Source organism: Brachycentrus maculatus, unplaced genomic scaffold (genome assembly GCF_059751285.1).
Source record: "Brachycentrus maculatus isolate JH-2025_06_01 unplaced genomic scaffold, ASM5975128v1 h1tg000122l, whole genome shotgun sequence".
In the NCBI taxonomy this organism is placed as follows: Eukaryota; Metazoa; Arthropoda; class Insecta; order Trichoptera; family Brachycentridae; genus Brachycentrus; species Brachycentrus maculatus.
In genome coordinates this window covers 1259761-1273500 of record NW_028280875.1, presented here as the reverse complement: position 1 = coordinate 1273500, position 13740 = coordinate 1259761, and the positions used below count along the sequence as shown (strand labels likewise).

The 13740-nt window shown below is 34.7% G+C and overlaps 1 protein-coding gene across 5 annotated transcripts in view; it reads left to right on the top strand.

The window, feature by feature from the left end:
• Positions 1 to 3292: 3292 nt before the first annotated feature.
• The window catches only part of yem (yemanuclein), a 30567-nt gene continuing 20119 nt past the window's right edge, over positions 3293 to 13740 (top strand). For 4 of the 5 annotated variants that reach the window (XM_088260018.1, XM_088260022.1, XM_088260019.1 and 1 more), the window contains exons 1-3: positions 3304 to 3553; positions 10896 to 11012; positions 13086 to 13196. In XM_088260018.1, the coding sequence (XP_088116144.1) occupies positions 3395 to 3553; positions 10896 to 11012; positions 13086 to 13196 (387 nt within the window). In that variant the 5' untranslated portion in view covers positions 3304 to 3394. Of the gene's footprint in view, positions 3554 to 10895; positions 11013 to 13085; positions 13197 to 13740 lie in introns of all 5 variants that reach the window. The other variant, XM_088260017.1, reaches the window with a different exon arrangement.

Sequence of the window (13740 nt, the reverse complement as noted above, 5' to 3'; positions counted from 1 at the left end):
AGATGAAGGAAAAGCGTTCTGGTGTGGAGACCGAGGAACCAGAGGCCTCAAGATCGTCCACCGATGAGATGGGTGGACGACATCAGGAAGTTTGCTGGAATACAGTGGATGGGGACGGCGCAGGATCGCGAGGAGTGGAGGCGGAAGGGGGAGGCCTATGTCCAGCAGTGGACCTCAAGGGGCTGATATGATAATGATGATGTTAAATATGGACGTTAATATATTTAATTTTCTACCTATTGGAGCCATTTTCTAAAAAACTAATTTTTTTAACATAATGTGGTTTGCAACTGGACTACTCATATTATTACTGGATATAGATTATCCACAAGATGACCCCTAAAATTTTAGGATGGAGACGTTGGGAGAATAAAATAGGCATCGGAAGACCTCAAAAATGATGGTCCAATGACATAGCCGCTGTGGGGGTAATAACTGGGACCGAGCAGCAACCGACCGAAAAAAAAGGAAAGTTATGGAAAAGGCCTATATCCAGCAGTGGAGGACAGAGGGTTAAAGAAGACGAAGACTGGATATTGTGGCTAAAGGACTAACACCCATTCCTGTCCCTTCCCCATAGAAAGGGGTCGCTGATGAACGGTCAGCCTTGACTAGTAATGGGCAACAGTAACCACAATAAACTTCATATTATTTTTTGACATCTCCTAATTGGAATAAAAATAACTCCTAATTAGAGATAATCCAGATTTGTGAACAAATATTTGGACACACCCAAAATGTTGAGAATAAACTTGGTCATTTCTTGAATGTTTTCCGCAGATACTTTGTGGCACATTTTATAAAATTTAATAATTTCATTAATTGATTCGACAGTCTGAGGAAAGAGTGAGGAAAGAACGGTAAAACAAATTTATGAGGCGAATGTTAGTGGGAAAAGAAGCAGAGGAAGACCGAGAAAAACATGGCACGATCAGGTATGCCAAATACTTGAAAGTGGTCAGGTTAGGAGTCGTAACAATCGGCGGGTATGTATGAACGTGGAAGAGGCGAAGAATGTTTGCAAGGACAGAGTGGTGTGGCGCTCTATTCTCTCTGCCTACCCCTGCGGGGAAGCGGCGTGATGGTTAGTTAGTTAGTTAGTTAGTTAGATTTGACAGTCTCTTTGTGGTAAAATCTATCCATTTTTAATTAATGTTTTACCTAGTAAATACCACTATTTCTTAAAGTTCTACTGTGACACGTGTTTCGATGCATTACGGTGTTTGAAAATGATGCGAAATGCATCAAAACACGTGTCAGAGTAGATTTTAAGAAATAGTGGTATTTACTTAGTAAAAAATTAATTAAAAATTAAATAACTTTGTTTTTAAAAAAGTGGTTAAAAGAAAGTTATTTAATTTTATAAAGGAATCTACATAAAATTTTACCCAAATGGTATGTTGGACTAAAACATTAATTGTGTTATGGAGATCAAAATTATTTTTACTTGTTCACGATAAGCTGTCTTCCCAAACAATCTTCGCCTCTAGCATATTCATTCATTTCCTCATACATAACCGCTGATTATTCCGACTCCTGATCTGACCACTATCAAGTATTTGACATACTTGAATTTTTAGATCCTAGCTCCACAATTTATCAGTGAATCCATAAATTACTTCCTTGTTGGATGAATGATCCCTTGAGATTGAATTAGATATTAAAGAACTAAACCATCTTCGAATAATAATGAAAAATATGATTTATATTATCCACTGACACTTCGTGATAGAATTGCATTTTTAATATATTATTAGATTAAAACCAATATTTTTAGCTTTTCCACTTTTTTTTATTTGACCAGCGACCGGGCTTCGTCGTTACCGACATCATCAGACTGGTTTGATGATGTCCAGACCAGTCTGATGATGTCGGTAACGACGAAACCCGGTCGCTGATCAAATAAAAAAAGTGGAAAAGCTAAAAATATTGGTTTTAATCTAATAATATATTGAAAAATATGAGTCTAAATAGGACATAAAATGCTAAACACTTTCGAAGGAATGGAAGATGTGACAAGTCTTCTGTTGTTGAGTCTTCTACGGTTTTATCATTAATTAAGCTGATGCGGAGCAATTCCCATGAATACGGTTAGCATGTTTAGCTACTATGGCTGAAGGCCCTGGTTTCGATTCCCAGGAAAGGTCAAAATAAATATTGTTAAAATGTTGACTGCCGACTATGAGATAACCCGTAGATTGCGTTCTTTGCATGCAATAGATGGCGCATGGGAAGAGAACGAAAATCAATGCTGGCTTACATGAACAGAAAATTTATTAATAAATGAACATAAAATATAATTATGCACTATAATTAGATTTTTTAATAATAAAATATGATTAAATAATTTTGGCTTTTTAGACCGGAATTCTGAGAATTGCCTTGGCAGTCAACATGTTGATTTTTCTCTCCGACATTTATTTAATACTGGCTGTAACGTAGGCACATATTGCTGTGGCTTAGTCTGATTAAATGGAAAATAATGAAAATAGAAAGCAGTCATTTCTTAAGTTTAATTTAACATTGCCCGTGGGAATACAATAGTTTAGCAGCTGTCAATAAGAGCGCTGTCCACCATAGGCAATGTTGTGCATTTGTGTTACATTCAACAGATTGCGTTGCCATTGCAGTGAAAAAATCTGTTAAAAAAACATGTTTTTAGATAAAAACGTGTTTTTATCTAAAGACTGATGTCACTGTTAAAACAACATATATGAAAATGCAACGTTTTGTCAAAATTTCAAAGCAATCGGTGAATAACTTTAAAAGATTTAAGATTTTGAACAAATTGAGTTTTTTTGTAGATAAGGTACTAGAATAAGGGATTGATCACATCGCCTTCATGTAAGAGTAATGATCGAGATAACAGTGAGTCAGTATGATGCTGTGCCCTATGCACCATGGGCTGCAGATATGGGCCAGAAGAAAACTGAATATAAAAAGTTTCTGCATACATAAGCAAGGCAAATAACTGCAAATTCAATTGATAAAAAAACTAACTCGTCTTCGGAACATATCAATACTCAATCATACTATTATCTTTTAATTTAACTTAATGTTAAATACCAAATTTGTGAAATTCATAAGCGAAGAATCTAGGCAAAAACATTTTATAAACTTGTGTATTGATTTAATTGTGAAATTTAATGTATAGTAACGCCATCTCTAGAATAAAATATTAAGTTTTTAATAGAGATGTGTATAAAGCGGAGAAAGTGCTGCTTCCTGTGTATAAAGTACGGTACTACGCAATGTACTAATTCCAATTAGTTACGCGATGCGCGCGCAACCCAAACAATAAATTTCAATATGGAAGAAATGTGCTGGACGGTTTGAAAATGTGGACCGTGTTGTTGTGTGTCAAAATCTTATTTGCCGGCAAAAATTGTGTATAATGTCTGATCAAAAACGTGCTAATCTAATAACAGTGGATGGCTCGAAGAAGACAAAGCAAAAAGTGATAAAAACAATAAGAATTTCGTTGGATTTGTTCGAGCCTAACGAGAAAGAATGCCCCGAATTCAACTACAAGGAACTAGTCAGAGCTGAAGAGGTAAGTTATCACAGAAAATGGTCACGATTTGTGCGAGAGATGTGAAAATTTCGTCGGCTGATATCGTCGGAAGTTAATTATGATATTGTCATCGTTGTCATTTGTGAATTTCGGGTTCTAGAGTGGTTTTTAGATTCGTCGACATTGCGCTGGGAGCCCTCGTGAGAAATTTAACTTTTAGGGCATGTCACCGATCGAAGGAATTTTATTTCACGGTAATTAGGTACTAGAAGGATTATAGCTAGCGGTCGCCATGTTTGCAGCGGATTAATTCAGTTTTCGCGTGCTCGAACGGCCGAGTTGTCGGCCGCTTGACAGGTGAGGTTTCCGTCTCTAGGCTGATGACAGCTTCTCGGGCTCCTCGGAAATTGATGGACGTGTCTCCATGTTACTCCCTTTTATGGCGAGATCGATCTCGTTCGCGTGGAGAGGAGAGCTCCCCGACCTAGGATAAGTCGAGCGACGGATAGCGCGGGTCTCGCACGTACACCTATACCATGTACCCCTCGGCGTTCTCTCTAAAACATTTCTTATCCTATTTGCTCGAAAATAAATCAGCCTATTCGACTTCGCGTTTACAACGTCGACATTGTTGTGCCAGCTGTTATATTATATATGGAACCTGCATACATCCGATCACAATCGTCTCCTAACGAGATGTCTTATGAATGGCGGGATTTCGTTTTTTCTCGTTATTATTATTTGCGCAAATCGGACCCAATATTCACGATGGGAGCGATCGTGGAATTCGCGATGTACTTTAATCCGAGATTATTTAATTATATTGTAATCGATATGCTGTATTATTTGTAGATGACAGCTGCTGTCACGCGAGATTTGTACGTACGTGCGCTATAGACTTGGATGTACCGCTATGTTTCGTAGGTGAAATTAGCTTTTTATCGGCCTACTTTTTATAGGGCAATTGATTTCGAATTTAGACAATTTTCGACCTAATTAAAGATTGCTCTGTATCGATTTGTTTTTCGACTCGGAGTGCATTCTCCTGCACGGGGAGGTGGGCGGGGCGCGGGTTGGAAGGTGTGAAGGACTTGTAAAGAAGAAATAATAGACAGAATGCATTTTCCGTCATTTTGTCGGCGCGTTTCGCGTACAGCCATGGACGTGGATTGCTAGTACCGTCGGGTGGGGCAGAGACCTATTATTTTTGTAACGCTATAATATGAATTGATTGTCTCGTAGCGCGGTGTTTTTATTGCCGGCGATTATTATGTAAATTATTTACTCGCCGATGTAGTAATTTTGCTAGCGGATTTAAATATATTCAAATGCAACTTTTTTCTCTCCTATTACATATTCTAAAAATGATTCATTCGTTATCGCAACAATATACAATATTAACTTTTCGCGCTCTCGACGAATAGTAAATTATATTTCTATCCCTTATCATTATTTAGCGGATAGGTGGATTCTAAACTACGTTGATGCAGCGTTATCTTGATCGTAACTACATCAATGCAATATTGACGTTCATACTTAACTGTCCAGAATGAATGTTATTTTAATTAATAAAACGTTACGAACTTTTTGAACAACTCTAAAATAAAATATTCATGTACTTGTAATGGAAATGAAAACTATAATTTATATGCCGCTTTCCATTGTGTATTGCGCAATCGATTGATGACGAAAAAACACGTGATGAAAAAATGTAATAAAATATTTTTTTACTACCGCCGTTGATTTGCAACGTGATTAATTTGGAGAATCGACTGTCTACAACTAAACTTATGTATCTATATAAAATAGTTATTTTCGTATATAAAAGCCATTAAGAATGATTTAAATTCGAATACAATAAGGACACGTATTTACTACATAATAATGAATAAGTGGGAATAATTTAAATGAATGGTGTTGACGAAGGCAGCAAGGGGGGGTGCGCAGAACCACTGCGCACCGATCTCACATTACACAATCCCCTCCGCCGCCAAGTTCAATGTCTTTACGTCGCTTTTCCGTGCAGTTCGGGCGCCGAGTGCACAGTCGGGGCATTTCCCGCGTTTTTGCAAGTCGCACCCTCTGCACATTCCGGTTCGTTTATGCACCGGATTGTTTCACAGTTTTCCCGCGCGCAGAAAGGAACGGAGTTTTTCAAGCCAATCAGAAATGTCGCCGACGTTCTGCGTGATATTTTCGTATAAAGTGGCGCCATTTTTTGTATTTATTTTAGTTACTGCATTGTTTTATTTATTTATGCAGAAGATACGATAGATCCGGTTCGTTTATGCACCGAATTGTAACTAGTTTTCCCGTGATACTAGTTTTATTATTATTATTTTATTTACTGTTTATTTCATTTATGCAGTAGTATTCCCTTCATTAAAATTAATGGAAATTAAATGCAGTCATAAATATTATGCAAGAAATTTATATCAATACATAGTAAGATAAAAAATATATTCTGTTCATAAAATTACAATTAGTTAAAAAATTACTCTAAGTTTTCCATTTTCCGCAACTGATGACGCAAACGGCACTATCATATATCGCTCACTCCTTTCAAGAACGTCATAAATCAAAAAACTTGATTTTTCAGGAGAACATTTTTAAAGTTTAAAAATATAATACAATGTATTATAAGTAAACATCAAGCCACTTATTGAACTTTTTGCTGTGCAACAGATTTTTTTGGATAAAACCTGAAGGTTGTTTCTCCATTTAAAAAATATTTAGTATATTTAAAAATATAATTAAAAAATTACTTTTCTTCAAAATGCAAAAACAACACTTTCTGCCCTGTAGCGGGTAAATATTAAGTTAAAAATATGCCTCTTTTGCTGGGATAAAGTACATTTTCTGAGCATTCCGAAAACATGCACAACTGAAAATTGACGAATTTTGATTTATGACGTTGTTGAAAGGAGCGAGCGATATATGATATGCATGCAGCATTATCTTTATCGTAAATTACATGAAGTATTAAGCTAATCCAGGGTTATATGTTTTGCTTTTTAAAAAAAAACACTTATTTTCACAATTTCAAAATTTGAAAAATCATCCATTGTAGTGTCTGCTCAGCCTGACATCGAGCGAATGGCCGCCGATCGTACGGATTGTTACACGCACGGTTAACTGGTAACGGGCGGTTCTTGTACAAGATTTGTATGGGCTAATCGGCCGGTCAAAGTTGGCGGATACCGGACGGTGAATCTCGGAAAATCAGTTCTCTAAGGCTGTTGACCTCTAAGTATATGTACGGTTATTATTCTAACGCTTCGTATGGACGTAACACGATTTTGTTGAATTCTCGTTGAAGATAAACCGCGATTAGGTTGAGTACATTTGCGAGGAATTTCGCAGACTTTAATGCTAAACTGCTGATAAATGGCATGTCGTTATATTTGAAATAAACGTCGAGAATTATTATTGTTATGTCACAAAATACATTATATTTTAATATTACTTTTAATATTTCCAACTGACAAGGTTAATTGCTTTTCATAAAATAGTAAAAATGATACTTAACTTTTTATGCCACCATCATAGTTACAGTGGAAACACTATAGCTACTTAATTTAATTATATTATTTTGCATTTCTTACTATTCAAAAACAGCCACAACTTTGAAGGATAATTCTGAAAATTTTCAAGGTTTCTTCATCACTTACAAAAGAGAACAAAATAACTTACCTTAATTAAAACAAACAAATTTAGTACTAAAATAAACAAATTATTTAAAATCCCTAAAATGCACACCAAGTCCTACCAAAATTCATTTTTAAACCGAGCCTGCGATATGTGCAATGTAATGCTTAATGAAATAGACATCAATAATGTTTCTTTTAATACGTTTAAGACAGCCATTTTGATGTCTATTTGACTAGTTGATAAAGAAAATTTCTATTTTTTGATAAAAACATGTAAGTTTATTATATAGTTATACTTTTATGTACAAGACAGTTTATTTTTATTTTTAGATTACTTAAGTGAAAACCTCCAATTGGAATTTTATTTTTAAAATTTTATTATATTCTGTTATTTTTATTGAATATTCTCTTTTTTGTATTTGGGTAGTATGTTTTCTAGGGATGGAAAGATTGATAAAGACTTAGAAAGGAGAGTGAATGCTGGGAACAAAGTTAATGGTGCACTGAAATCAGTTATAGCAAATAAAAACCTATCAGCGGAAGCTAAACTGGCAGTGCACAACGGAGTCCTGGTTCCAACTCTAATGTATGGAAGTGAAACATGGAGTTGGCAAAAGAAGGATGAAAGTAGACTGAAGTCAGTCGAAATGCGATCTCTCAGAAGAATGTGCGACAAAACGATGTATGATAGATGTACGAATAGTGAAATAAGGAAGGAATGCAAAGCTGAGATAAGCATTATCGATAAAATTAAGAAAGGTGTGTTGAGATGGTTTGGACATGTAGAACGAATGAGTGAGGAAAGAACGGTAAAACAAATTTATGAGGCGAATGTTAGCGGGAAAAAAAGCAGAGGAAGACCGAGAAAAACATGGCACGATCAGGTATGCCAAATACTTGAAAGTGGTCAGGTTAGGAGTCGTAACAATCGGCGGGTATGTATGAGGAGATGCATGAACGTGGAAGAGGCGAAGAATGTTTGCAAGGACAGAGTGGTGTGGCGCTCTATTCTCTCTGCCTACCCCTGCGGGGAAGCGGCGTGATGGTTAGTTAGTTAGTTAATATTCTCTTGGTTTTCCAATATAAAAATAAAATAAAAATAATATAAATGATTATTTTTTGACATCTCATCAAAGATGAAGAAGAATATGGAAGTCTGGGCATTTACAATAATAATAATGAAAATAACTCCCGTAATTGGAGATAATCCAGATTTTGTGAACAGTATTTGGACACACTCAAAATGTTGTAAATATAAATGATATTGGGTAGTTTTTGAGCGCCATTTTCGTGAAATACTAACTTAAGAGGACGTTACATTATTTTTTTGACATCTCTACATAGATGAAGTAGTCTGGGCATTTACGGGGCTTACGACCGATTTGTGCACAAGTATTTGGACACACACTCAAGATATTGTAAGAGGTCTTTTGATCAATCAATTGTAAATGAGGAAAAATCGAGGAATGTAGAAAATGACATCGTTTTTCATGTTATATTCGTGACTAGCTGTACCCGGCTACCTGTTGCTGTGGTGCAGTCTGGTTAAATGGAAAAGAAAAAATAGAGTATTTAATATATAAAAACACATGCATATTTAAATGCAACATTGTGTCAAAAATTTTTAAAGCAATCATCGAATAACTTTAGGAGATTAAGATTTTGAACAAACGAACAATAACATTTTTATTTGTAAAGACATCTCAACAGAGGTCAAGAAATTTTTATAGGAAGAATTGAAAATAATTTAGTAGAGTTCTTGATAAAGTAAAACGATAGCTGTGTACCAGTAACCGGGTTTTGTCACTACCGGCACCATCAGACTCTGACATTCTGATGACATCGGTAATGACAAAATCTGATCACTGGTCAAATAAAATAAAAGTGGAAAAACTATATAGTTCTTGTTTTATTATGTAAAATGTAGTTCCGCCAAGAAGTGTCGGTACAAAACTTCAATCTAATAAAAGAATTTAATTTTTCAAGAGTTTTTTATTTTATATTATAAATTTTATACATAAGTTTTTTTTTGACTTATCAATCTGAATATATTGCTACTTGCTGTATAATTGAATCTTGTCAATTGTCATTCTACAGAAACTTTTTTCAAAACAACAATAAAAAAAACTCAAATCCTGTATGTGGCTGCATTTGAAATGTAAGGACACATTTATGCTTCTTATTATGCAGCCATTTATTGCAGAATATTTAGTTGAACGTAAACAAGTACTTTCTAAAATGAATTGCATAACGTTTGCGATGAGGTAAGCACTTTGGGTACTCATCTCGCATTTCTCGGCTGTCCAAATTCAAAACACAGTAAGGAACATTTTTTTTGTAGTTTTTTTTTGCATTTTTGGACTAAATAGATTCTACTTAGTCCAAGAATGCAAAAAAAAAACGTACTACAAAAAAAATGTCCCTTACTGTGTTTTAAGTTTGGACAGCCGTTCTGCCGAGGAAATATTCTACAAATCAAAACTCATGATGGTCGAACAAGCGTACGCTTGGACAGTTTGCACTTATGCATTTAAAAATTACGCATAACATCACATAAATCAAATACCAATAACACAGTACATGAAAACACTCTTAGGGCGATTGTCCACTACCCGGAATTTGGCCGTCCGGCAGTCCGGTTTTGAAAAATTAAAGCGACTACGACAGTTTAGCGTGATCGAATTTACGCGCAACGTGTTCACGCACCGATCAAGAGCACCGATCCCAAAAAATATGGACAAAAGCACATGCCAATCCAAGTCAATCGTCGTTTTAAAACGCTAACTGACGTGCCGGACGGTAACATTCCGTGTTATTCCGTGTAGTGGACAAACGCCCCTAGGGTTGAGCTGTTATCCATACTAGTATGTGTAGTACTTCTTTTTCCAAAATACAGTAAAAGTCGGTTATATGCGTCTTTTATAATGCACATTCGGATATATCATGGGTGTTTTTTTGTTTTTGCCAAAGCCAAAACATACAACCACTGCAAGGTAAATTAAAATAGACCTTAAAATAAATAAAAGCTTGAAATTCTCAATATGAGGAGTCAGTTTATGTTCCAACCTAACAAGAAGCAGTGCAAGGATTAGAGACTGTGATTGGATGGCTAGCCATCCAATCACCTAATGCAAATCATGCAGTTAGTGTCCCTGAAAATTTTTATTCTCAGAAAAAGATCCTTTCATATAAAATAAATCTTATAAGAAAATAATAACCTCTTAATGAAATTCTACTATTAGATTTAAATGTTATACTGACATTTATTGGTGGAATTGCATTTTATATAATAAAACAACTAAAAAGTTTTTTTCACTTTTATTTTGTTTGACCAGTGATCAAGTTTTGTCATTACCGACGTCATCAGAATGTCAGAGTTTGATGATGTCGTCTGGAACAACAACAATTTTATTTTTATTTTTGTTATAAAAAGAGTCACTACTTAATAAAAGCTTTCTCTATTCCAACAAAGATGGCTGTTGTGAACTCACATGTACTGTGTCACGAGTTTGATCAATATATCTAAGAGCTCCAAAAATTTGAGTACTGTGGTTGTCAATTATGGGTAGAATTGGTGGATGTTACATGTGGTTACTTAACCAAGCCCTGTAAATGCCCTGACTTCCATGTTCTTTTTCATCTATGTTGAGATGTCAAAAACGTATGAAATAAATTGATAAATTATTTACTGTGCAATTTAAATATTTTAAATATGATGTGTATTTTTCCAGGGTCGCAGAAGGGCGGAGAAGGAAAAGAAATCGGCTGGTCAGAATGGATTGCGGGACCCATTCTCCGACAACGAAGAAGATGTGCAGCGAATCGCCAAACAGTTTGAACAGAAATATGTAAGTTTTATTTTTAACCAGTTCCCAGCAATATAAACTCCTTGCCCGACTGTGAGTTGGCAAGGAGTTGGGTAGTCACTACATAATAAAAAATTAGCAATTTTAAATTGGAAAAATACGGACAATTATAGCACATCCCCTTAATTAATTATAAATGAAGTCAAAAATTATAATAATTTAGATTAAATTGCTGAAAACGTTGTGACAATGTGACAACTCTCACGAAACAAGCATAGGTCCACTCTTGTCGGGATCTGAAGAGCAACTGACCGCTAGCTAGAGAACATTGAGCTTTGAGCTCCTCACAGTACATGTATGCAAGAGTGAAATGCGAATATAGTGTCGCGGTTCACGCTTCACGCGCTGTCAATTTGTTTTTTGTCAATTTTGAGATATTTGGTGTATGTTATCAATTGACCGTTATCTACAAATATAAACAAACAAAAAAATATATATTAAATAAATTACGCCTAGTTTTCATGCGTATAAGACGCTATCTACATCGAGTTTTCGAAATGAACTGAACTCCTAAAACGCTAACTACTTAATTTTGACAAAGCAAAATGTTTTAAAACGATTCCATACATTATTTTATCGTATTTTTTAATGTATAATACTAGTTTAGAATTTCAGATAAAACTGTTAATTAATAATAAAAAAATATGTTGAAAAAATCTTCTAAGCTCTCTCCTGTAAAGTAACAGATTTGCAGATAGAGTACTTTACGTAGGGGCCGTCGAATTTATATATTTATTGTTTATTTATTATTTATTTATATATTTATTGTTAATTTATATATTTGTTGTTAATTTATGTATTTATTGTTTATTTATTATTTATTTATATATTTATTGTTAATTTATATATTTGTTGTTAATTTATGTATTTATTGTTTATTTATTATTTCTTTATATATTTATTGTTAATTTATATATTTATTGTTTACTAATGTACAGTATAAGATAAAAGCAGTAGTAAATTAAATCATTGTTGATAAATTGTGAAAATCGGCACATGAGAGCATTTGATATGTCCTCACTCCTTTCAAGAACGTCATAAATCAAAAAACTTGATTTTTCAGGCGAAGGTTTTTTAAGTTTAAAAGTATAATACAATGTATTGAAAATAAATATCAAGCCACTTACTGAACTTTTTACTTTGTATCAGATCTTTTTAGGTAGAACCTGAAGGTTTTTTCTACATTTGAAAAATATTTATTAAATTTAAAAAAATAATAATACAATATTTTTTCTTCAAAATGCTAAAATAACGCTTTCTGCCCTGTAGCGGGTAAATATTAAGTTAAAAATATGCCTCTTTTGCTGGGATATAGTAAATTTTCTGGGCATTCCGAAAACATGCACAACTGAAAATTGACGATTTTTGATTTATGACGTTCTTGAAAGGAGTGAGCGCAATGTGTTGAAGCTTACTTCATCTCTATGATCCGGTGCGATTCCGTTTTGTAATTATCCAACAGAGCCGGTTTCATCTTTTCTATTATCCCCTTGAGCCTGAAAGTAAAGACAAGTTGAAGATTACTATCTATCTTCGGAACCCTAACTGTCCATCATATTATTACTTCATTGTATCCTCTCTCCCTCCCCTACTACCTATGCCATTCTTATTTTCTTCTTTTAACAGTATTATCAATTTAATAATTCATACCTTAACTTCGTATATTCACGTATTTGTATAAGCGCTATCTGCCCACTGATTGTAAACAATTATATAAGGTACAGACCACAATAACTATGGAAGATGTTGCAGTAAGTCCGGCTATAAACATATATTACATACAAGAAGTGTAATGAATAAATAAACAAAATCCTTGGCATGATCAAGTAGGTCGAATGCTGTATTGCCATGTCACTGTAAACATTCTATGATGACATATTACCATAAAAACCAAAACTAACTTATCGTTACGCTGCCTCACCGCAGAGGTTGGCATGTGATGACCATTGGGGATATCTTACTAATCAAATGGTCAATTGAATATTGATACTGTTTTTACTGTGATTTATGAACATTAAGTCAATACGAATGTATGAATGGTATGTTTCTTTGCAGGGAAGTTCGAGTACTTACGGGCGCTCCAAGGGGCGCTGTAAACAGGATGACTATGCTGATATTGGAGCGGGATATGACGAGAACGACTCCTTCATCGACAACACGGATGGGGTAACGTAACCTTACTAATTTGTAATTATCAGTCAAACCATTTACCACTAACTTGATGCTCCGGTTCTTTTGCAAAAATTTAACTAAAACCATATTTATTTTATTTTTTAAAATATTTTTTATCTAAAGAGTTTCTTCTTCTTCTTCTAACCCTTATCCACACCCCAATGGTGCATAGGGCACTGCATCATATAGAAGCAGTGTTAAATACACAAAGGAAAGGTGATCAGCCTTCCGCTTCAGGTACCAGCCCAAGGTCATATTAAATAAATATTAGACTGAAAAATCACCAATGTTGACCCTCTTGGGAATCGAACCCGGGACCTCTGGCACATATTCGCACACACTTGTGTAAGGCACTGCATGTGATTGACACTTAAATGAGTTTGATATACACTCGACTCCTTTTTTTGCACCATTTTGAAATAACACGATAAAAAAAAAGAGAAAAAAAAAATTAAGCATTCTTTCAACGATGCGTAACAGTAACTTGGAATTTGCACATCTTTCATTGGAACATCTTTCTCGCATGTATTTACTACTC